Source organism: Canis lupus, chromosome 3 (assembly GCF_011100685.1).
Source record: "Canis lupus familiaris isolate Mischka breed German Shepherd chromosome 3, alternate assembly UU_Cfam_GSD_1.0, whole genome shotgun sequence".
NCBI classification, from domain to species: domain Eukaryota; kingdom Metazoa; phylum Chordata; class Mammalia; order Carnivora; family Canidae; genus Canis; species Canis lupus.
In genome coordinates this window covers 29,815,633-29,838,363 of record NC_049224.1, presented here as the reverse complement: position 1 = coordinate 29,838,363, position 22,731 = coordinate 29,815,633, and the positions used below count along the sequence as shown (strand labels likewise).

Genomic DNA, 22,731 nt, shown 5'->3' with positions numbered 1-22,731 from the left:
CAAGGCTCCGGGTGACGTAGGCCAGCGAGCGGCTGGAGCGGTCAGTGCAGGGGCAGCCAAGGCAGGCGCTGGCGCCCCGGGGGTGGGGGGCGGCCCTACAGCAGCAGGATCCCGGCGCCCGGGGAGCCGTCCGCGTGCCCCCCGGGCTCTCCCTTGGGCGGGGGCGGGGGCGGGCCGGGGGCGGCGGCCAGCGCGGCTTCGCGGCGGCCCAGGTCCCGCAGCCGCGCCCGCAGCGCCTCGGCGTCGGCCCGCAGCTGCCGGCGCTCCTGGGCCGCGGCGCGCTCCTCCTGCTGCAGCGCGCGGCGCCTCCGCTCCAGGGCGCGCTGGGCCCGCCCCACGGCCGCCTCGCGCCGCGCCAGCTCCCGCTCCCGCACGCGGCAGCGCTCGGCCAGCGCGCCCATCTGCTCCAGCAGGCGCGCCCAGTCGCCCTCGGCGGCCGCGGGGGGCGCGGGGGGCCCGGCGGGCGGCGGCGGGGGGCGCGCGGCGCTCTTCTGCAGCTCCCGCCGGTGCGCGCCCTCGAGGTGCCGCCACAGCGCCGCGGCGCCCGCGTGGAAGCCCGGGCTCACCTGCTCCCCGCACAGCCGGCACGTGGCCCACTGGCCGGCCGCGCGGCCCGGGCGCGCCGCGGCCAGGTGGAAGTAGCCCCAGGCCTCGCAGGACGGCGCCCCCCGGCGGCCGGGACCCGGGGTGTCCATGGGCGCCGCCGGCAGCTCGTCAGTCCGCATCGCCGCGCCTGCGTCCCGAAGGAGAAAGGGGGGAGGCCGGCCCGGGGCTGCGGGCGCTGCGGGCCGGGCGCCAACGGCCGCCCCGGCTCCGCCCCGCCCCGCCCCGCCCCGCAGCCAGGGGCGCTCCGGTACCAAGTGGTGGGCAGGTGCGGCGCCTGGACCGGCCGCCTCCGCTCGCCTTCAGGACGGTCCTCTTCTCAGAAGAGCAAAGCTCCCTTCGCTGTCCTGCTCCCCGTGCTGCACAACAAACTAGCAAGAAACCGAAAAGAAAGCCTTGGCAATAAAGAATTCGCTTCTCAAACCTCAGGGTGTAGGTCCCAGTGGTGAACAGCCTTTCAAAAACCTTTCCACGAGGGAACTTTTTTCAAAATTCAAGTTTTGTTTTGTGAATTTATTTATTTTAAGGATTTTATTTATTTATTCATGAGACCCACAGAGAGAGGCAGAGACCCAGGCAGAGGGAGAAGCAGGTTCCCTGTGGGGAGCCCCATGTGGGACTCATCCTGGGACCTGGGGTCAGGCCCTGGGCCAAAGGCAGACGCTCAACCACTGAGCCCCCCAGGCACCCTCTTTTGTGAATTTAAAAAGAATGTCCTTATGAGGAAAATGGCAGTACTAAGAAACGTTTTAAAAATATACATATTTAGGAAAAGAAATATACAAAGCAATGTTCCAAATTTTTACCGTTAAATTAGATGGCAGGCCATGTCCTGTGGGCCTTGAGGGTCCCTGTCACTGCTTCAGGGTTTCCAGCCGATGTCGAAATCAACTGTTTCTCAGGTGGAAACACAGCAGCATGAATCCTGAGTTCTAAAGAACCATCAGCAGTGCTAGAAGTAAATGCAGAGGACAGGCAGTGAGTAAAAGAAATTCAGTAAACAGCCCCCTAAACACACACTAGAAATACAGGCTAGTGCCATATTTTTTTTTTTTAAAGATTTTATTTATTCATGAGAGACACAGAGAGAGAGAGAGAGAGAGAGAGACAGGCAGAGGGAGAAGCAGGCTCCAACGCCAGGAGCCTGATGTGGGACTCAATCCCGGGTCCCCAGGATCAAACCCTGGGCTGAAGGCGGCGTTAAACTGCTGAGCCACCCGGGCTGCCCCACCATATTATTCTAGTGTTCTTTTTTTCTTTTTTTTTCTGGCCCTGTCATAGATGCTCCAGTTATAAAGCAAATAAAATAAGTTTTCTATACTGCTCATCCCAACACACTGGTCCCCTCTATATATTTAAAAGATGAAAAGCTTCATCAATGAATTTAATTAAGAAGGAAAATAAAGAAAAGCGATAGCTTCTTGCTCTGTCCAACAAATATCTGTGGTTGAAAGGATCCGAACACAACCCAGTGACTAATCATTGCAGTGTCTTTCCTATTAAAACAGTTTGTCACAGCAATAAGCTGTCAAACAAGGGGAGATAAAAAAAAGTGAAGTTTATTCTTCAGGAAGTAACTTCCCAAAGGACCAAATGTGTGATTCTAAAACAAACTTGTTTTGAAAGTTTAAAAATAATAAGAAAACATACGGTAGGCTTGGAGCTCTTCTGAGAAGTTATTTCAGGGGGCAGATCAAGGCTATGCTGCATAGTGAGATAGCCAGTGTCCACTCGTACTGTCAGGTTTTGAAGCAGCAGCAGTGGAGGTAATAAAGTTCCAGAATCTTTTTTTGTTAAACATAACAGGGAATGATGGAAGACACAGTTGGGAACAGAAAAAATAAGTTGTGATAGTAATAGTAGTATTTAGTGTAAGCTTTTATTTCAATTGCTAAGAGTCTTGTTACAGTTACATTAAAGTTTTCTAAATCTCATTTTTCCCCCTACCAAGCTGTTCTGGTTAGGATCGGGCATGACATTTAACATATCACTCATATTTTTTAAAAAAATAACAAATTTACCAGAATCATCAAAAAAGTACCAGTCCTCTTCTAACAAAAGAAATCGCTATTTACATATCTTGTGACACAACTGGCATTGATTTGAATATAGTTACTTATGAAGGCCAATTAGTATAAAAAGTCTTTAGAAATTAAAGGCTAGATTTCCTCTAAGAGATTTACTAAATCCCTGAGGTCCCCAAAGCGGGAGTAACAGGATGAGGAGAGTCACAGACCATTTTCAAGGATAATTTTTTTTTTTTATGCTTAGCAAACGTCATGGTTATGTAACATTATGGTTAGTACACAGACCACATTTTATTTTATTTTATTTTATTTTATTTATTTTTTTTTTTCAGACCACATTTTAATATTAGAAATTGTTTCTGGTAACCAAAGTTTACCTAAATTTTTTTCTGTTTTAAGAATTTCATTTTTTCTACATTAGAATCCTCTCTTCACAGAGTTCCTTTTTTTATTACTAGTTATATTTAAAAGTGGAAAAGATAGTATTATGAATCCTTGTATTTTTTATAAATTAAGAGATTCAAAGGTTTTCTGTAATATCAAGACTATTGCTTTGCATTCTCATAACGCTTTGTTGAGCTGGGGGTTGAAGACTATATAAGCTTCAGATTCTCCTACCCATGCCAGAGTCTGAGAGTGATCATTCCTGCTGTGCCCCTAAAAGTGCCAGGGGTGACCAATTACTGTCATGCTTTACTTCCCTGCAAGATGTCTCTGGGTTTCTTCAAAATCTGGGATGCCCAGAGGAGTGCCACATACATGAATGCCATCTATTGTAACAGTGAAGGTGGAAACAAGAGTGAGAAGCAGTGATTTTGATGTCTTAATCCTTCAGACTTAGTGGACTGCCTCATCTGAGCCAGGGACACGCAGCGGCACCGTAAATGTTGGCCAGCACAGCACTGCCCCTCCAAGGGTGGCAGAGGGACATCCTCCGCCTTGGCAGGCCTTCACTCTCGGAGGTCTTAACCGGTGGAAGACAGCACAGCACTGGGCTGCCTCACCTTCTCAGTCCTCCGCACACAGCTACATTCTGGCTCAGTACAATCTTCTGTTCAGACTGAGTATCTGACTGGTGACCAGCAGTCTGTGGCCACAGGTCAGAACAGCCTATCTAGCTCTGCTCAACAACCCCTGGGCGTGTTTCAGCCATCCCGACAGTCTCCTAGCCCGCCACGTTGGCTTGGGAGAAAAGTCTCGTACCTTCAGCCACAGCCCTGATACACGAAGAGCTCTCACAGACTGACAAGAAAAAGACAAACAACTCAACAGAAAAATGGGCCAGAAATATGAGTAGGCAGGTGACCTAAGAACAAAGTCATCAGATGGACAAGAAATTTGTGAAAAGATTCACATCACTTATTTGGGGGAAGTACTATTAAAGTAATAGTAAGGTCTCATTTTAGATCCATTACACTAACAAAAACGAAGAGGTCTGTCAGCCAAAGCTAGAAGGGAGGCAAAGAAAGGGAGACGTTCATGCATTACTAGTGGAGATGTGAAGGCTATTTTAGGAAAGCAATCTGGCAATTTCTGCTAGTTAAAAATAGATATAACGGGAAATCCCATTCCTGGGAATCCATTCTGTAGGACTAAAAGTACTCATACATAAAGTAATATGTATTAAGATGTTTATTACAGGATTAACTGGGATGGCAAAAAACTGGATACATGGAAATGCCCGTCAGCTGGAAAACGGTTGAGTAAATAATGCGTGTTCATGCCCGGGAATATTGTGCAGCCATTAAAAAGGATGGATTGGAGCTCTGCTAGAAGTCCTAGAGGGATTCCTGGAGGAACTCTTCAAGGAGAAAAGCCACATGCAGAAACCTATGTATAATGTGATGTCATTATTATTAAATAATATACAAATATATGTAGGATATATATGAAGAAAAATAAGGAGGAAGATACACTGTCGGTTGAAGGAGTGGCGACTGGTGTGAAAGGAGAACGAGGAGAGGTAAACAAAAAGGAGAGAAGAAAGGTATTAAGAGAGCATGCACATTTGCGGCTACATTTAGATAAGCTCTGTATACGGCAGGTGTGCACGTATGTGGGGAAGGAGATGCAGTGGTTCAGGTCAGGCGGTGGTGTAATGAATCAGGAGAGCCAGACAAGGGTGACGAGCTGAGAGTGAGTCTCACCACGGCCAACAGCCTGGCGCCACCAGAAGTCAGAACCAGCAGAACCAAGAGAGCCTGGAGGAACCAAGAAATGGTAATCAGTAGAATCAGAAGTCTGGACGAGCTAGATGGATCAAACTCCTTTAAAAAGGGAAGATTTTTGCAGCAAACTCATATTTTCCAGATGCCGACCCTTCGTGTCCGCCTACATCAGAAAGGTAGCCGCCAAGGGCAGGTTCTGCCTGACTGATCTCCGAACGTACTAGAGATCCTCGACGGGCGAACCAGGAAGAGCTGAGCGGACCTGCACTGGTCGAGACCTATCTCACTGGTGTGCTCATGGACTGATAGTGCATTTGGTTCATTAACTTACCCTATTGTATCTTGTTTGTTTTGCGACTTTTATATTGTACTTTGTGTGTCGTGTGTGAAGCCAAGTTAAATGCACAGTGAAATGTCATTGAATTTGGAATTCTGAGCCTTTTACAATTATGTTAACGTTGCTTTATGATTAGATAAGGCTGACGTGGAAAGACACAACCTGTGTACATGTATTCAGAGTAGCTCCTGACAATGTAAATACAAAGTAATTTTATAAAACAATCCTCAGGTGAGTGAGCTCAGGTTGGCTAGGCAGTCTTAACTATGGGGACCATAAGGGACAGTCCCTTGGGGCATAGTGTGCTGCCATCTGGCCCTGGAGGGAACCCAGTGTGGGAGGTTGCTCAGCGCAGGCGGCACTCAAGGGATGTTGCATTCAATGCAATGAATTTGACGCTACTTTTTTCAGACCCAGCTCACCAAGTCCCAATCTCTCCATCTGTCAAGGAAAATGTTAAAATTTTCTACCTCTACACCTGTGGCTGAAATCAAATAATGCAAATGATCTCACTGTTGGACTCTCCAGTGCTATATAACATCAGGGCATGAACAAAAAGAAGCTACCAGTATTTACTGCTCAAACATACCCATTAAGATCTTAGTGGCCAAAGGCAATGTTATTTCTCTCTTTGACACTGGTATTCAATAGAGTAGGTAAAGCTGGAAGAATTCTTGAGGGTTTATGAAAATAGAAAGCAAAAGGGGATCCCTGGGTAGCTCAGCAGTTAATGCCTGCCTTTGGCCCAGGGCCTGATCTTGGAGACCAGGGATCGAGTCCCTCATCAGGCTCCCTGCACGGAACCTGCTTCCCCCTCTGCCTGTGTCTCTGCCTGTCTCTGCCTTCTCTCTCTCTCTCTCTCTCTCTGTGTGTGTGTGTGTCTCATGAATAAATTAAATCTTAAAAAAAAAATAGAAAGCAAAAAATAATCACAGATCTATCTTCCCTCCCCAACCAAATTTATTTTCACTTTGTAAATTGACCTTTATATAAAATAGGTTGCTCCTCTCTCTTGGGTAGAAAATGGTGGGGAGGTCTGATTATCTGGAGCCCTGTGATACACATTTCGTCCTTACCTAGTAACCAACGAAAATGCACACCTATTACCTCTATGGTTAGCTAACATGAAGAAAATGAAAAGTTAAGAGCTCCCTTAATTTTTTTCTTAAGCAGTTTTTAAATTACCAGAAAGGTGCCAATGAATGTGATTATTTTGCTTACAACCTATTCCCTGTATCCACTCTCATTCAGATTGCTCATTGTGCACCTGCTCAGGGTCAGGCAGGGGCTTGCTGCCCAGTATGCCAGTGGGAGAACCGCATATTCCATCCTTCCAGAAGCTCACCGACTGGTTGGAGATACACTGCTGGCAATAATTCTGATACATATGGTAAAGATCAGATTGTCAGATTAAAACCCAGATTCCTCAGTATCCTCTCCCCGAATACCAACATTGAGAATCAGGGAGATCAAAACCAGGATGAATAATCTGTGTAAATATGGGTGTATATACATAAAATACATGACTGTCCCATTAAGAATCATCTCATGAAATACCCATAGAAGTGAATTTTATTATTTTATACTTCTGTTTGAACACATACACAGTATTAGGCAGGCGAAAGGCCAAAAAACCAGGCAATGATCTCAAAAGAGAACAGCAAGTGAGGGACAGCTCTGTTTGTCCTTCCACAGCCAGGTTGGGTCACCTCGGAGGGATTAATCTGGCAGATTACAAATAAATATATGTAAGCGGACCCTGGATCTTGGGTAAGGAATTCAGACTAATGCGAAATCCCACAGACTTGTGTGGAATCACTAACATCATTTTCATTTGCTTCATCCACCAGTAACTTAAAGCAGAACATAATAATTAAAACAAATAATTAGCTTTGACAATTGAAATATCAAGGAAACCACAATTCATTCACCTTTTACTTATCCATCTCTGTTGAAATATTAGCTTACTAACCATGGATTAATCTATTTATAAACAGATCTGGGTGATTAAGAAAATTAGTCTGGGGGCACCTGAGTGGCTCAGTCAGTTGAGCATCTGCCTTTAGCTCAGGTCATGATCCCAGAGTCCTGGGATCCCAGTCCCACCTCTCGTTCCTGCTCAACAGGGAGCCTGCTTCTCCCTCTCCCCCTGCATGCAGCTCCCCCTGCTTGTACATGCACGCTCTCTCTCAAATAAATAATCTTTTTAAAAAGAAAAATTAGTCTGATTCCAGACTAATTCACCAGGCTGAAAACTTAGGTAAAGTTAAAAAGCAAGTAAAAATGCCTCCAAACTGTGAAGTGTGGATACTTAGCTCAGGCAATAAAGGGGGAAGTGTGAAAATATTTAGATAAAGGTTACACATGGATTGTAGAAAATGTGTAGGACCCACAGCTAATTGTATGGTGAGTCAGAGAGGTTTTCTGAATGTCTTAGGCCAAACTCTACCATTAGCTATAAGGTCAGATGTATTCTCTTAATGCATTTCTAAAAATGAATAGTGGACCTTTATTTTAGGCCTACTTTACTTTAATACATATATTCCCAAAAAAGAAGGGTGTTGATCCATTTTGTCTTGCAAAATGCACACTTTAGTATGAATTAGAGGAATTTAAAGCTGCCCTACTTTCAAGTCCTTTGTAATACAAGGAATTTTTAATTGAGAATTATCTTGTTTTGCCTCTTAGCCACTTGACACATTGTTGCATATTTATTCTCCTTTGCCTCAATTCAGTTTTGTCCAAAAAGGGTGTACGAATAATACACTAGTGCAAAATGCATAAAATAACTTCCCTAATTATGTCCGTTTATTAAGCTTTTTGTACAATAGCTTTTGGGTTTTTTTTTTTAAATAGCTTTTGTTAAACACCATTTCATTATAAGTTTGGACGGTAGTTACGTTTTCTTTTTTTTTTTTTTTAACGTTTTCTTTCAAGAAAGGAAAAATAATTTTGCTCGGTAAACTTGGCACGTTTGGCTACGGGGAGTAGTTAGAGCAAAGGGCTCCTCTGCTCCAAGAGGATCGGAAAATTCTTTTGTTTGAGCGCCATGGAGATGGGGGCGGGGATTCTTGTCGGAGGTTCGGCTCCCTTTTGGCTTCTCCTCCAAAACCAAAAACGTTCAGAAAGTTTCGGAGAAAGACCGCACTGCAGGGCACCCAGCCGTTTGCCCCGTTAAAAGTCTGACTGCAAAAAGGCCATTTTACCAGGAGAGCCGATGATTTCCGATATGCCCAGTAACTTTTTGGAAAGGAGACCCGGAGAAGGAGCAGGAGCGAGGCGCTGAAAGCCGCTGCACGGCGCCCTCCCGCCCAGCCGGGGCCACCTGCGGCCGCCGCTGCCGACCCCGAGCTCGGCGGCCCAAGGGCTGCGGCCGCCCCGGCACCGCGGCGCCCCCCGACCCCCGCCCCCCGCCCGTACCGGTCCCCACCCCCCCTCCGCTCCCCGCCGCCCTGTCCCCATCCCCCCGCACCCCGCCCGGGGCCGGTCCCTACCCCCTCCTTCCGCTCCCCGCCGCCCGGGGCCGGTCCCCATCCCCCCATCCCCCATCCCCCCGCCGCCCGGGGCCGGTCTCTACCCCTCCTTCCGCTCCCCACCCCCTGGGGCTGGTCCCCATCCCCCCACCCCATCCCCCCATCCCCCATCCCCCATGGCCCAGGCCGGTGTGCGCGGCCTGACCCGCCCCGGCCCGCCCGGCCTCCCGCGAGCGCGCACTCACCGCGGCGCCCCCGGAGCGTGGCGGCGGCCGGGAGGCGGGCCGGGGGGCGGGCCGGGGGGCGGGGCGGGGGGTCGCCGGTCCCCGCGGGGGCCTAGCGGACCTACCGTCCCGAGCGGAGCCCCGGGCGCGCGCCTCCCTTAAGTTCCCGCGTCCGCGGAGAGCCGGGGAGGGCCGCGCGGGCGGACTGCGCTTGCCGGGGGCCGGCACTGGCGCAGCGCTTTAGCGCCTTTTAAAAATGCGTGTTTTTAGTTTAACTGCGGCAGGAACCGGCCGAGGCCGCGAGTCCCGGGCTGCAGGCTCCGCGCGCGACCGTGCGGGGCCGAAGGAGGCTGTTCCGGGAGGGCGCGGCCGCCCACCGCCAGCCGGGAGGGAGGGAGGGAGCCCCGGGCTGCACACACCCCGCGGGCTGGCTCCGCGCTGCCCCCGCGCGGGCGAGCGACTCGCCGGTCGGGGCCGCGTTAGGGCCCTGGCGCTCCGCGGCGCGCGCTCGACGCCCCCCGCCCCGCACACCCCGCGCTGCCCACGTGCCAGCGGCCAAAGCAAACCGCGGGGCGACGCTTGCGGCCCGCGGGGCCAGAGAGTGTGCTCTCCGAAAGAGCCTTGCGAGGCACAGGACCGTGGGCGCAGATTGCGACATCCTCCTAAAAGGAGGACGGGGAATCCCTGATTCCGATGTTACAAACCACTTTACATCCTTTGGTTCAAGCAATTTTTCTTCAATCTCATTTTTTTTCTATAAATCTGATTGAAAAGAACAGCAACTTGTATAAATGACTCTGGTTCAGTTACCTCCTATTCATGGCTTAATTCATAAAAAAAAATTTTTTTTTTAAGATTATTTATTTATTTGAGAGCAAGAGCAAGTGCATCAGGAAGGACGAGGAACAGGGAGAAGCAGACTCCCGGCTGAGCAGGGAGGCCCTATGCTGGGCTCAATCCCAGGGCCCTGGGGTCATGACCTGAGCCAAAGGCAGACGTTTAGCTGGCTAAGCTACCTAGGTGCCTCATAATGAAATTTTTAAGGATTATTGTATTTTTAAAGATTACCATATCTGGCAATCCTTTATTTGCTTTGAGTATTTAAAAAATCTGTTTGGCTTTAGACTGACCATGTAATGAGATACACGATATTTTCATTAGTTCACAGAACAGTTTTTAATAAGTGCTGGTTATGGGGATCCCTGGGTGGCTCAGCGGTTTGATGCCTGCCTTGGGCCCAGGGCGCGATCCTGGAGACCCGGGATCGAGTCCCGCGTCGGGCTCCCTGCACGGAGCCTGCTTCTCCCTCTGCCTGTGTCTCTGCCTCTCTTCTCTCTCTATGTCTGTCATGGATGAATGAATAAAGAAATAAATCTTTTTTTAAAAAAGTGCTGGTTATGAGCAAAAGCACTATTCTAAACCTGAGCAGGAGTCTGGCGATTGGAGAAATCATTCCTGCCCTCAAGAAGATTACACCTCAGTGAGATAGTAAGACAAACGCAACACCAAGAAGAAAGTGAAAAATGATATAAGAGGAAACATTCAAGTGCCACACTAATTTGAAAACAGCTACAGTTTTTTAAGACTGGCAACATTAAAAAAAAAAAAAAAAAAAAAAAAGACTGGCAACATTTAAGCCAGACTTGAAAAAGTGTAGGGTTTCGACTCCTGGAATTACATGTTTGTTATCCTAGCAAGATGTGTTTTGGATGTATTTTCGAATCCAGAGAAATGGAGCCTTTTTTGCGTTTGATTCAATGCTTAAATTTTCTTATAATCTAAAATATCTTTCTTGTAGTTTTAAATGAAATTTTAAATGAATTATAAAATATATCTTAAATATCTAATAACTCTTCTTTGTCCTACATTCTGTGTTCAAGTTTCAGCAAGAAAAATGCTCGTCAGTTCTTGCTTTAGTAGTGGCAGTTCCCCTAACTTTCGTCATGCATTTAACAATAAAAAACTAACATTTAGTTTTCATCTGAAGACCTCATTTCTATCCCCAACTCTGGAAGTTAGCAAAGCATAAAGACCTGCATTTCATTGGTAACACAGAATATTTACTCCCCAGATGCTTGCCAAAGATTGTAGCCTTGAAATCTGCTGTCTGACCTTACAGAAAACCCATCATAAGAAAGCTGTTTATGGAGATTACCTCAAAGACATAAAATTATAGGGCTGTGTACTTGCATCATACTCTTTTGGTACATTCTGTATGTGCATTTGGTCTGTAGCTCCTTGTGACACTTTCGTCTGGTTTTGGTGTCAGATAATACTGGCCTCATAAAATGAGTTGAAAAGTATCCCTTCCTCTTCTCTTTTTCTGGAAGAGTTTGTGAAGAATTCTTGTTCTTTTTTAAATGTTTGGTAGACTTCTACAGTGAAGCCATCTGGGCCTGAGCTTTATGAATAGTTTTTTATTACTAATTCAATCTTTTCATTTGTTACAGATCTATTCAGATCATCTCTTCCTTTTTTTTTTTTTTTTTTTTTTTTTTTTTTAGATTTTATTTATTTTTTCATGAGAGACACACAGAGAGAGGCAGAAACTTAGGTAGAGGGAGAGGCAGGCTCCATGCAGGGAGCCCGATATGGGACTCGACCTGGGGGATCACACTCTGAGCCAAAGGCAGACACTCAACTGCTGAGCTACCCAGACGTCCCTCCTTTAAAAAAAAAAAAAATTATTTATATGAGAGAGAGAGAGAGCATAAGTGGTGAGAGCAGCAGAGGGAGAGGGAGAGGGAAAAGCAAGCTCCCCACAGAGTAGGGAAGCAGACATGAGGCTGGATTGCAGAACCCCAGGATCATGAAGGCAGACAATTAATTGACTGAACCACCCATGCACCCCTCACCTCTTCCTTCTTCATTCAGCCTTGATAGTTCATATCTTTCTAGGAGTTTGTCCATTTCATCCAAGTTATCTAATGTGTTGGTATACAGTTGTACCCAGTATTCCTTTATGGTTCTTTTTATTTCTCTAAGGTTGGTAGTGATGTGTCGTTTTTCATTTCTGATTCCTAGATATGCACCTGGTAGGAAATAGCAGGAATGGACAATGGGTGGGGAAGATTAGCTGGAAAAGTATTCTCAGAATTACTCTTTTGGGAGGGGATGGGAGCAGTGGTTAGCAGCTGCCTACAACCTACAACGTAGCTGACCTAGAGAAAAGTGGAAGGTGGTTTAAAGAGTTGAGGATTGGGAGAAGGGAATGATCTAGCTACCTTTAAAACAAAAATTTATTTGTTTATTTATTTCCAGGGTAGTTAACATACAGTGTTATATTAGTTTCAGGTTTACAGTATAGCGATTCAGTAATTCTGTACATGACTCAGTGCTCATTGTAAGTGTACTCTATCTCCATCACCTATTTCACCCACCCCCACCCCCCACTTCCCCTTTGGTAACCCTCAGTTTGTTTTCTATAGTTAAGAGTCTAATTTTTGGTTTGTCTCTTTTTTCTTTGTTTTCTTTCTTAAATTCTACATGTGAGTGAAATCACATGGTATTTGTCTTTCTCTGACTTATTTCACTTACCATAATACTCTAGTTCTATCCATGTTGTTGCAAGTGGCAAGATTTCAGTCTGATCTAGCTACTTGTAATACCCATATTAAAAGACACGATATGGATCCAGGTTTTGTGTATAGCTTATACAGTGTTGAGAACCCATGTATTCTAGTTACTGGGGACACAGACCCATAAATCATGCAGTTTGCTCTAGAGAACAGTGCCCTAACCCTACAGATATCATTCCCCAAATGGCACCTTAGGTGACAATTTAATAGGCTGTTCTAATGGTGTATCAGGCTAGCTCCTTCTAGATGTACATATTTAATAGGATCAGACAAAGCTACTGAATAAACATTTCCCCTTTCATCTGTTCCTCATCTTAATCCATTACAGGTGAGAATCTTTATTCTACCATTACAGCACACCAAGGGTTATCATCACTCCCTTACCAGTAGAAATGGAGTCCTTGTTACTATCAGATAGCTAAAAAATCTGGTTCCAGAACCCCATCCCGAGGTTTGGAGCTTCAGACATTCTAAGCTTCTACTTTCTGGGGCCACTCTGGTATCTACTTTCTTAGCTGCACCCCCTCCCCCCAAGTGCAGTGACTGAGGCAAGAACAGAAGGCAGGCACTCTGAGAGGTGACCCCAGGAAGCAGAGCTGGGGCAGCAGGGCGGGTAAGAAAGTAATGCATGCCAAAATGAAGAGGCTTAATTGGTTAACTATGAATATGTGTCTTTCGGATAATGTCTTCATTTTATATTTGTCATTACAATTATAACAAAAGTTATTCCTGCAGAGTGGACTATTTTCAATCCTTACCTCTTGACTTTTTCAGACCCAACTTCCTTATTTTTTTAGCTTTCTCATTTTGCCATGTACTGTCAGAAAACATGTTAACGTAGACTTTATGCTTATTTCATTGGATGGCTTTTTGCTTGAAGACTTAGGTAATTATTTAAATATATCTTGGAAACCCTGCATTTTCACTATAAATACACATAAATGCACATTTCTTTTTGCTTGAAACATAGTGACCTAAGCTTGAAGTTTATCCTGGAGGAAGTTTTAAGCCAGACAGTTAATAGATTTAGATTTTAAGTATACGGCTTTGGGGACATAGCGGGGAGGTGTTTGAATAAAATGTACAGGAGACCGGTAGGCCAGTCGGACGACTGCAATATTGTGGGCCAAAGCTGAGATTCATCATGCTCACTACGTAGCAGAAAGTAATAAATGAGAATGGATGGATGACAGATTAGTACTAAGTAGCTCTCCCGCGGTCTGTAGTTCTCCCTTTTCCCTGATACCCGTTACCTGCCCTGGTGCTCTCCAGGACGCTGAGCTGCTGCTCCGTCCTCAGCCATGTAGCCATCTCTAGAAAGTAGAGCTCCCAGGGGTGCCGTTTCCATGTCACCCGAATGAAAAGAAAGCCCTGGTAGCAGCCACTTCTATGGGAACACTCAGAGAGAGGCATTAGACATTGATTTCCATTTCTCAGAACTATGGGGAAGAAGTAGTACAAGGATTTGTCTCAGAATTTCAGTACCTTTTCAGAATCCATCAGGTCTCCATCCTGTTTTCTGTTGCTTTACGTGCACCCCTTCACCATGGACCACTCCTTGCCCTTGACTATGGGAGGCTTGCAGGTCCTACTTGCTACCGTCTTACCTTTTTCTTCTTTTAGAGTTGTAAAATTCCTTGTAAAGGCCCATGTACACTTTCTGGCTGCTTCACATGGCCCCACACTTGCAGTTTCTGTTAACAAACATTCAGTTGCATGGACAGTCAAGTCCACCTGTGTGCCGTGAGACACATTAAGGAATGTGCATATCTAAAGTAAGGACTACTTTATGGTTTGTTTTTTTACCACTTTCTTTTTTTAATGATTTTATTCATTCAGGAGAGACAGAGAGACAGAGAGAGACAGAGAGAGAGAGGCAGAGATACAGGAATGGAGAAGCAGGCTCCATGTGGGGAGCCCGATACAGGACTCGATCCTGATCCCGGACTCTAGGATCACACCCTGAGCCCAAGGCAGACACTCAACCGCTGAGCCGCTCAGGTGCCCTGGCCTTCCTAGTCTTACACAGAGTCCCTTGAGGGTTATACTCAGAAAGTGATCTGTTGGGTGCTGCTTCTCTGGCCACTTGCTCAAAGTGCTGGCAGGGGTGGGGTGGTGATGTGGACTGCTTGTTTAAATCACCTGTATGCTGGTTAGAGTGAACATCTGGAGGCTTATCTCACCACAACTCCAGGGGTCCGTGTCCCCAGCTGTGGTCAGAGTTGATATGACCTGACCCTGGTGTCAGACACTCCACACAAGTTTCAGAAGTCCTTGCCAATTCCTTTTGCCAAGTGAAAAAGACAAACTTGCACAAAAGAGCTGGTTTGGCTATTTTCTGAGATAATAATAAAGAATAACAACAACAAGGAACCTTTGATTTTCTTTTGTGTCTATTTTGCAATAGGAAAAGAAAACCATTGCATGTGTAGATTCTAAGAGCTAGGTTTAATCATCCTATCCTTGGAGAGACTGGATGAAAATGCTGTGGCCCATTGGCTTTGGCTCTCGCTGCTTGGAAAGATCCATCCTGCCTGGATTTGTGAATGATTTAGTTAATCCAGAACCTTCCTCTCTATGCACCAAACTTTATTCTCATTCCTCGAGTCACTAGTCCTATGAGGATTTTAAAAAATTATTTATTTATTCATGAGAGACACAGAGAAAGAGGCAGAGACACAGGCAGAGGGAGAAGCAGGCTCCTTGCAGGGAGCCCGACGTGGGACTCGATACTGGGACTCCAGGGTCACTCCCTGAGCCAAAGGCAGACGCTCAACTGCTGAGCCACCCAGGTGTCCCTCCTATGAAGATTTCTTAGACTATCCAGCTTGTAAGGATCTCTCTCATCTAACTTTCTCCTGTCCTCCAGTTGGTATCTTGCATGTAAACATTCACATTGTTTTTTAGAAGTTAACCTTGCCTTCACAGCTCAACTACAGCTGACCCTTGAACAACACAGGAGTTGGGGCATCGACCACCCCCCACCACCAATGGGAGTCAAGAATCTGCATATAACTTGACTTAGTCAAAACTAACTACTAACAGCTTGCTGAAAATCAGAGCCTCACCAATGACATAAACAGTCAACTGACACGTATTTTGTAGTTTATGTTTATTATATACTATATTCTTTCAAAAAAGTAAGCTAGAGAAAAAATATTAAGAAAAATCACAAGGAAAAGAAGTGCATTTACAGTGCTGTATTGATTTTTAAAAATCCATATATAAATGAACCTGCGTGATACAAACTGTGTTGTTCAAGGGTCAACTGTATGATGATCTCCGTGGCAGGAATTGGATCGCATATTTTATATATTCCCTCCATAAAATCTAACACAGTGCTAGACAAGTAGTAGGTTTCAGTAAGTACTCGGAGGAGCTGAAAATTCAAAGCCTATACTATACCACTTATTTGAGGTAGTCAGTATCAAGTTCATAAAGACAGGAAGTGAAAGGAGATTGCCTGGGGCTGGGGGTGGGGATGGGAGTTGATGTTTAATGGGCATAGAGTTTCAGTTTAGGTGAAAAAGTTCTGGAGATGGATGGTGGTAATGGTTGCACAGCAATGTGAATGTACTTAATGCCACCGAAGTGTACACTTTAAAGGGTTAACATAGAGGAGCGCCTGGGTGGCTTAGTCATTTAATCATCCGACTCTTGATTTTGGCTCAGGTGGTGATCTCAGGGCTGTGAGATCGAGCCCCATGTCTGGCTCCATTTGCTAGAGATTCTCTCACTCTCCCCCTCCCCCCACCCCTCCCCCTGCTCACTCTCTCTGTAAAATAAATAAATAAAATCTTTGAAAATAAATAGGTAAAAGGGTTAAATGTTAAGTTTTATGTATATTTCACCACAGTAGGAAAAAATACTTTTAAAAAGGCCCGTTCTGTAGAAACCTGAGGCTCTTCCTTAGTTCTCCCCTCAGCTCCCTCCCTGGTGTCTATCTGTAGGATCAATACTGTGTGTGAATGAAATTTCCAGTTTGATGGGCTTTCTGGGTCAACTCTAGACACTGGGTTCAGCTTCCCATTTGGTAGCTCCCTGTTTTTTTAAAACAAAGGAGAATGTTACCAGGCTTTTGGTTTAGGTTTGTTTTTGTAGTTCATGCCTATGCAAGAATGGTTAGCAGGAGTCCACATCTAGACCGTGCAGTGTTACGGCTGCCCTCAGAGTGAGGGCAGAAGGCTAGTGATGGTGTGAGTGTGGGTAAGTTACTAAGATCTCAAAATATTCAGCATCCAATTTTGTTTGGTTTGTGTGTCTGTAACAGGGGGCTGATAATAGTAGCTTCCTTGCCCTGTGAGGTTGTTGGGAGGGTTACACGATAGGAATGGCCTGAAATGCCCCCCAGGACACTTGAGGCAGAATAGAAGCTGCAAAGTATGGTTACTTGTTTATAAATGGCGGCCAAGAATGCTTTGATTTTGTAACTTTAGCTTGGATTTGAGAAGAATGAAAGTAGACCACAGGTGCCTTATAGACCACCTTGTGTTTGTGATATAGTGCCTTGTCTTTGATGTGTGATCCCATATGGAACCAAATCCCTGGAGGACACCTGGTTGGTGGCTGGGGTGCATCCCCACTCAAAGAGGAAAAGCCTGAGGGCTATTTCTCTCACAGCAACTTTCCCGTCTCAGCCAAAAACACAGCTGCCAGCAGCACTTGGGCTGTCAGGTCCCCATTTGTGCTCTTTCTTTAATGGAACTGTGAAGAATCTTGGGACAGGGCATGTTGAGATCCAGCTCAGCCAGCTTTCTCTCCTGTATGGTCAGGTGGATGGATTTGGCCACTGTTGCTTGACTCAGAATGGGGGAAGGAGTTTCCCCAGTGAAGAGGACTTCGGTCCCCTGATTAAAAGGAGTGTTGGCCCAAGAAAAATGAGGTGTCCACCCCACACTGAGCTTCATGCTCTGGGCAAGAGCAAAGAAAAATCAGCCAGGAGCCCCATCCCTAGGATCTTGTTCCTTAATGACTAATGACCTATATGCCATGATAATCTGTTTACAAAGAACAGTTGCAGTATGTTTGTTCTTTTCAAAAGGAGTTGAATGCATTGATCTTAAGGGTTTTCAAGTTAGCATATAAAATCATTTGACTTTGGTTTAATATGGAAGCCTTATCAAGTTGTGAAAATGAAAATACTTCATGAAAAAATACTTGAGGGGTAGCCCTGGTAGCACAGCGGTTTAGCGCCGCCTGCAGCCCGGGGTGTGATCCTGGAGACCCTGAATCGAGTCCCACGTCGGGCTCTCTGCATGGAGCCTGCTTCTCCCTCTGCCTGTGTCTCTGCCTCTCTCTCTCTGTCTCTATGAGTAAATAAATAAAATCTTTAAAAAAAAAGAAAAAGAAAAAGAAAAAATACTTGAAATAAGCTCAAGGCCCCATTTGATTTGCACTTCCAAACAGAGGCTACTTTTACATTCCTGATATACAGTAAGTATTTTCCTCATGACTCAATAGGATGGGATATTTTTCTCCTTTCTTCAGATAGTTCTTAATTTGAATGCGACACAGAGTTCCATTTTCCCCTTAAATTACATATTTCCACAGGAATAGCCAGACTGCTGTGTGACTCTCCAAAGTACTTCTGTATTTGAATCACAGAGAAAATGACTTAATGTGAGTCTGAACTTGGGGTGCCCTTGATGTAGCTTGGAGCAGGGAGGAGAACAGGACTCTGTGTTCCTGGCCTAGGTCCTGTTTGTTCAGAACACTGTCCTCTGGGCCTGCCCCCAACCGTGTGCACTTGGGGCAGCGTGGTAAGGGGAAGGACGGTCGTGACGATCAAAAGCAGAGCTAGCTCACAAGCAAAGCAGTACGGGGCTTCAGAACACAGGCTTTGACATCGTGCTGCTTGGGTTCAGCCCTGCCATGTAGTAGCTCTGAGAGCTTGGAACAGGTTCTTAGCTTCTCTACTTCCTTTGCCTTTTCCTCTTTGAACTGGCATAACAGAAGGAGTCAGGCTTAGGGTTATGACAAGAATTGAATAGGATAGCAGGTTGAACACTCACCACTGTGTGCAGCCTGGCATGAGTCATCAATAAACCATGATGGGTGTCCCTGAATGAGTTGTAAACAGGACAAGGGGATATCCTGTTCCTTACACCCCACTTCCCCTCCTTCCTGAGACCAGGTGAGCTCCCCTACTTGGGAGAAGGTGCCCTTCATTCCCTTGAAAAAGTTAAGTGGGATCTGAGGGTAAGGGGAGCACAGAAGGCCCGCCAGCCTGCACCTGGTCCAGGCCCCATGTTGGGGTTCATGTAGGGCTAGTCCTCTCCATGTTAGGAGACTACATGATGGCCTGGGAGCCAGGTACATATTTGCCCCGAGGGGCCTCAGTATAGTAGATGCTCCTTAGGTGACAATGGACAGCTAGATCAGCATTTAGGAATTTGTTTTTTATTGTTGTTTTTTAAAATGAATTTTACAGTACAATTTATGTACAATAAAATGTTACCATTTTATTTTTTTTACTTATTTGACAGAGAAGGAGAGCACAAGTAGGCAGAATGACAGGCATAGGAGAGAGAGAAGCAGACTCCCCACTGAGCAGGGAGCCTGATATGGAGCTTGATCCAAGGACCCTGGGATCGTGACCCAACCTGAAAGCAGACACTTAACTGATTGAACCACCCAGGCACCCCAATGCTACCATTTTTAAAATTTATTTATTTATTTAAAAAGGTTTTATTTATTTATTCATGAGAGACACAGAGAGAGATGCAGAGACACAGGCAGAGGGAAAAGCAGGCTCCCTGCGGGGACCCCAATGAGGGGCTTGCTCCCAGGACCCCGGGATCACAACCTGAGCCAAAGGCAGACGCTCAACCACTGAGCCACCCACATGCCCCTCCCCAAGTGTTTATTGGTCATTAATATATCTTGTTTCATGAAGTGTGTTTTCAAAAATTTTGCCTATATTTAATTGATTTCTGTCTTCATAGTTGAATTGTACTAGTTTATTTTGTATTCTTCATACAAGTTCTTTGTCAGATGTATGTATTGCAGATATTTTCTCCCATTCTGTAGGTAAAATAGAGTGTTGTGACTGATAGAACAAATTTTAAGGTGACATTCATCACGTGGAATCCATGTCCTGAATGAAAGGTTAGGGAAACTATAGGTTTCTAATGAGAAAGTCAAATTTAATTAATTGTCCTCTGATAAGTAGATTTCACTTTGGGGTTTGGCCCTTGACGTTTAATAGCTAATTATAAGGACTGCCTATAAATAGGAAGTAATCTGCACCCCCAGTTTCATTTTGGAGATGTCATAATTGCTGTTTGTGGAAGGACAACAAGGCAGATGGAATGGATACTACTCAAAACTTTCTAGGGGCATCCCAAGACAGTGCTCTGAGAGTTGAAGAGTGGATCCCAGTTGTCCACCACAGACTGAGATGGAATCTGTAGTTTCAGAGTACATGCTATGTACTCACTTGCCTTAGAATCATGGAGGTAGCAGAGACTGCCAGATAGCCTCTAGTTTTGCTTTTACCAGAGCATAATGCAGCCAGTTATTTCAGACAGTTCCATCTTGCTCTGTCCTTCCAACTCTATCTCCCATTTAGCTAATCCCCTTCAGTAATTCGGTAACAGAGTTCCTGTAATTTACCATACCAAGAGCATTGCCAGGATTCAGTATCCATTCATGACTTAGCCATCTTGGAACAGAAGGAAATTCCCTTAACCTAAAGGGCTTCTACAAAAACCTCGTAGCTAACATCATACTGAATGGTGCCCAACTGAATGCTTTTTCCTTAATACTGAGAAAATCAGTTTGGCTGCAGAATGTTGAATAGATTGTAAAGAGGTGGGCAAAAGTCAGGGAATATAATGCCATCCAAGAGATTATTGCAGTAGGTCAGGCAAAGCTGAAAGCTTAGACTTGAATGGCAGCCAGAGAAGTGAGAGGCAGACTGGGCAGTGCTAACTCATGGATTGGATATGCGGAGTAAAGAAGTGTTCCAAGGGTAACTCCTTGGTATAGACTCACTCACCTGGACGGATGGTGCTGCCATTCCTTGAGCGGGAAAATCAGGAAGATGGGAAATGTCCATTTTCTGCTGCAGAGACCCTACCCTCTATGCCATGGCCCCTCAAAGTCAGCTAGAGGAATGTGCTCTCTGTGGAAGAGATGTGTATTCAGAAGGGGAGTGAGATATTTTCAACATATGAAAATATATTGAAATACATAGACATCCCTGACTACACATGAACATTGAAGGAGAAACACGGGTCTTATGAAATAAATTGTTGGGAAGATGTGCCAATTCTGAAATACTGGAGAAGTGAGAATGATATATTTGAAGATGCGTTGTAAGTGTAAAATGGTGCACCTGTTTTGGAGAGGTCTGACAGTTTGTTATAAAATAAAACACACATCTCTGTGGCCAAGCAGTTCCTTTCCTAGATATTTACTCAGTGCAAATATCTGCATACAAACAGCCTTGTATAAGAATGTTCATAGCAGCATTATTTATAATAGTCAAAAACTAGAAATGGCCCACTTACAGAATGGATAAGTAAACTGGTATGTTGATGCTGTGGGGTAGCGCTCAGCAGTAAAAAGGAAGACTGTTGCTACAACATATGAATAAGTATTAGACTATGTTGGGTGAAAGAAATACTGTATGTTTCCATTTACACAAGAGTACTATATGTTTCCATTTGTATGAAGTTCTAGAACAGATAAAACTAATCTACAATGAAGAAAAATCAAAACAGTAGTTTGTGTATGTGTTTAAACGGGGATTGACAGAAAATGGGCATGAGGGAGTGCTATATATCTTCAGAGGGTTTGGGTTACACAGGTAAATTTATTTTTCAAAAATTATTTTATGGTGCACTTAAAATTTTTGCATTTCATTGAATGTAAACTTTGCCTTAAAAGAAAAAAATTATCAAAAGATATTGGATTCTAGTCAGTGATATTCACGTTGGAGTATTTATTTATTTAAATATTTATTTATTTATTCAGGAGAGACACAGAGAGAGAGGGGCAGAGACACAGGCAAAGGAAGAAGCAGGCTCCATGCAGGGAGCCCCATGTGGGACTCCATCCCAGGACCCCAGGATCATGCCCTGAGCTGAAAGCAGACGCTCAACCGCTGAGCCACCCAGGTGTCCCCACGCTGAAGTATTTAGAGGTGAATTATAGTATTGCCTGCAAATTACTTTGAAATGCTTTAAAAATAAGATAATGAATAGATGGAGGGATAGATAAATGAGCAGACATGTAATAGAGAGTAAAGTGTTAATTGTACAATCTAGGTAATGGTTACATGGCTTTGGTTGTAAAATTCTTTCAGCTTCTCTTTACATTTGAAAATTTTCATAATAAAGAGTAGGGTAAAAAGAAAAATACAATGTCAAGTTAGGCACAACTGAGCAAGTGGTGTTCAAACCTATTGGAATCTTCTGAGGAGTCTTACAAAATCTACGTCAGAACCTAGCTTGTGGATGATGAAAGGGAAAGCATCTATCTATCATGTGAGTGCTGGAAGGCCTCTTGCCGATGCCCTATACCTTATAGAATTCCCATTGTAGGGGATCCCTGGGTGCCCCAGTGGTTCAGTGCCTGGCTTCGGCCCAGGGCATGATCCTGGAGACCCGGGATCAAGTCCCACGTGGGATCCCTGTGTAGAGCCTGCTTCTCCCTCTGCCTATGTCTCTGCCTCCTTCTCTCTCTCTCTCTCTCTCTCTCTCCCTGTGTCTCTTGTGAATAAATAAATAAAAATCTAAAAAAAAAAAAAAAAAGAATTCCCTTTGTAGGTACACAGCATGGCCTAAGGGTGATGCTTCAGCTTGCACCTGTGTACAGCTGAGCTGGTCAAAGCCCGTGCAGAACTGGTCACATGCAGCAACGATAGAGTTAAGAGTCAGACAAGAGGATCTACTGTGCTGCAGAAGAAGGACTGTGTTAGTTGCCCCTTGCTGCATAATGGATTATTACTCTAAAGCTTAGCGTATTCCAACAAACAATTACTATCCACAGTTTCTGTGGTAAGGGATTCAGGATCAGCTTATGGGTGGTCCTGGCTCATGGTCTCCCATGATATTATATCCAGTATTTAAAGCAAGGGCTGCATTTATCTGAAAACTTGATTTAGGGCTGAAAGAACCATTTCCCAGGTGCCTCACAACATGGCTGTTGGCAGGAGGCTTAAGCACCCCCCACTCCGTGGGCCTCATGGTTAAGGGTGACTTGGAATCCATATGACATGGCACCTGGCTTCCCCAGAGAAAGTGATGGAGTGGGAGGCAGAGAGATTTAGAGGGGGCGGGGAGGGTTGTGCAGGCTGGGAATGGGAGTTGGGAGA

General features: G+C 45.3%; 2 protein-coding genes, 1 long non-coding RNA gene and 1 other non-coding gene across 12 annotated transcripts in view; 1 reads left to right on the top strand and 3 right to left on the bottom strand.

Annotated features, from left to right (window-relative positions):
* The window catches only part of AGGF1 (angiogenic factor with G-patch and FHA domains 1), a 117,760-nt gene that overhangs the window by 49,658 nt on the left and 45,371 nt on the right, over window positions 1–22,731 (top strand). For 4 of the 8 annotated variants that reach the window (XR_005356853.1, XR_005356852.1, XR_005356850.1 and 1 more), the window contains exon 16: window positions 21,390–21,558. The exons of the other annotated variants lie outside the window; for them this stretch is intronic. The gene's annotated coding sequence lies outside the window, so the exon portion shown is untranslated. The remainder of the gene's footprint in view (window positions 1–21,389; window positions 21,559–22,731) is intronic. 8 annotated transcript variants of the gene reach the window in all.
* ZBED3 (zinc finger BED-type containing 3) lies at window positions 153–725 on the bottom strand (the record flags this gene model as incomplete). The annotated part of the gene is made up of 1 exon (XM_038533678.1): window positions 153–725. A coding segment is annotated over exon 1 (573 nt), but the record flags the coding sequence as incomplete, so codon positions are not given.
* On the bottom strand, window positions 824–9,219 carry LOC102154163. Of its 2 annotated transcripts, XR_005356858.1 has the most exons (4): window positions 8,958–9,219; window positions 4,778–4,831; window positions 1,410–1,555; window positions 824–974 (listed from the first exon to the last, which is right to left on the bottom strand). It is a non-coding gene; the product is annotated as an uncharacterized LOC102154163 (long non-coding RNA). The 2 variants fall into 2 exon arrangements; XR_005356857.1 differs by lacking the exon at window positions 4,778–4,831.
* Window positions 3,512–3,649, bottom strand: LOC119871368. The gene has a single exon (XR_005357474.1). It is a non-coding gene; the product is annotated as a small nucleolar RNA SNORA47 (small nucleolar RNA).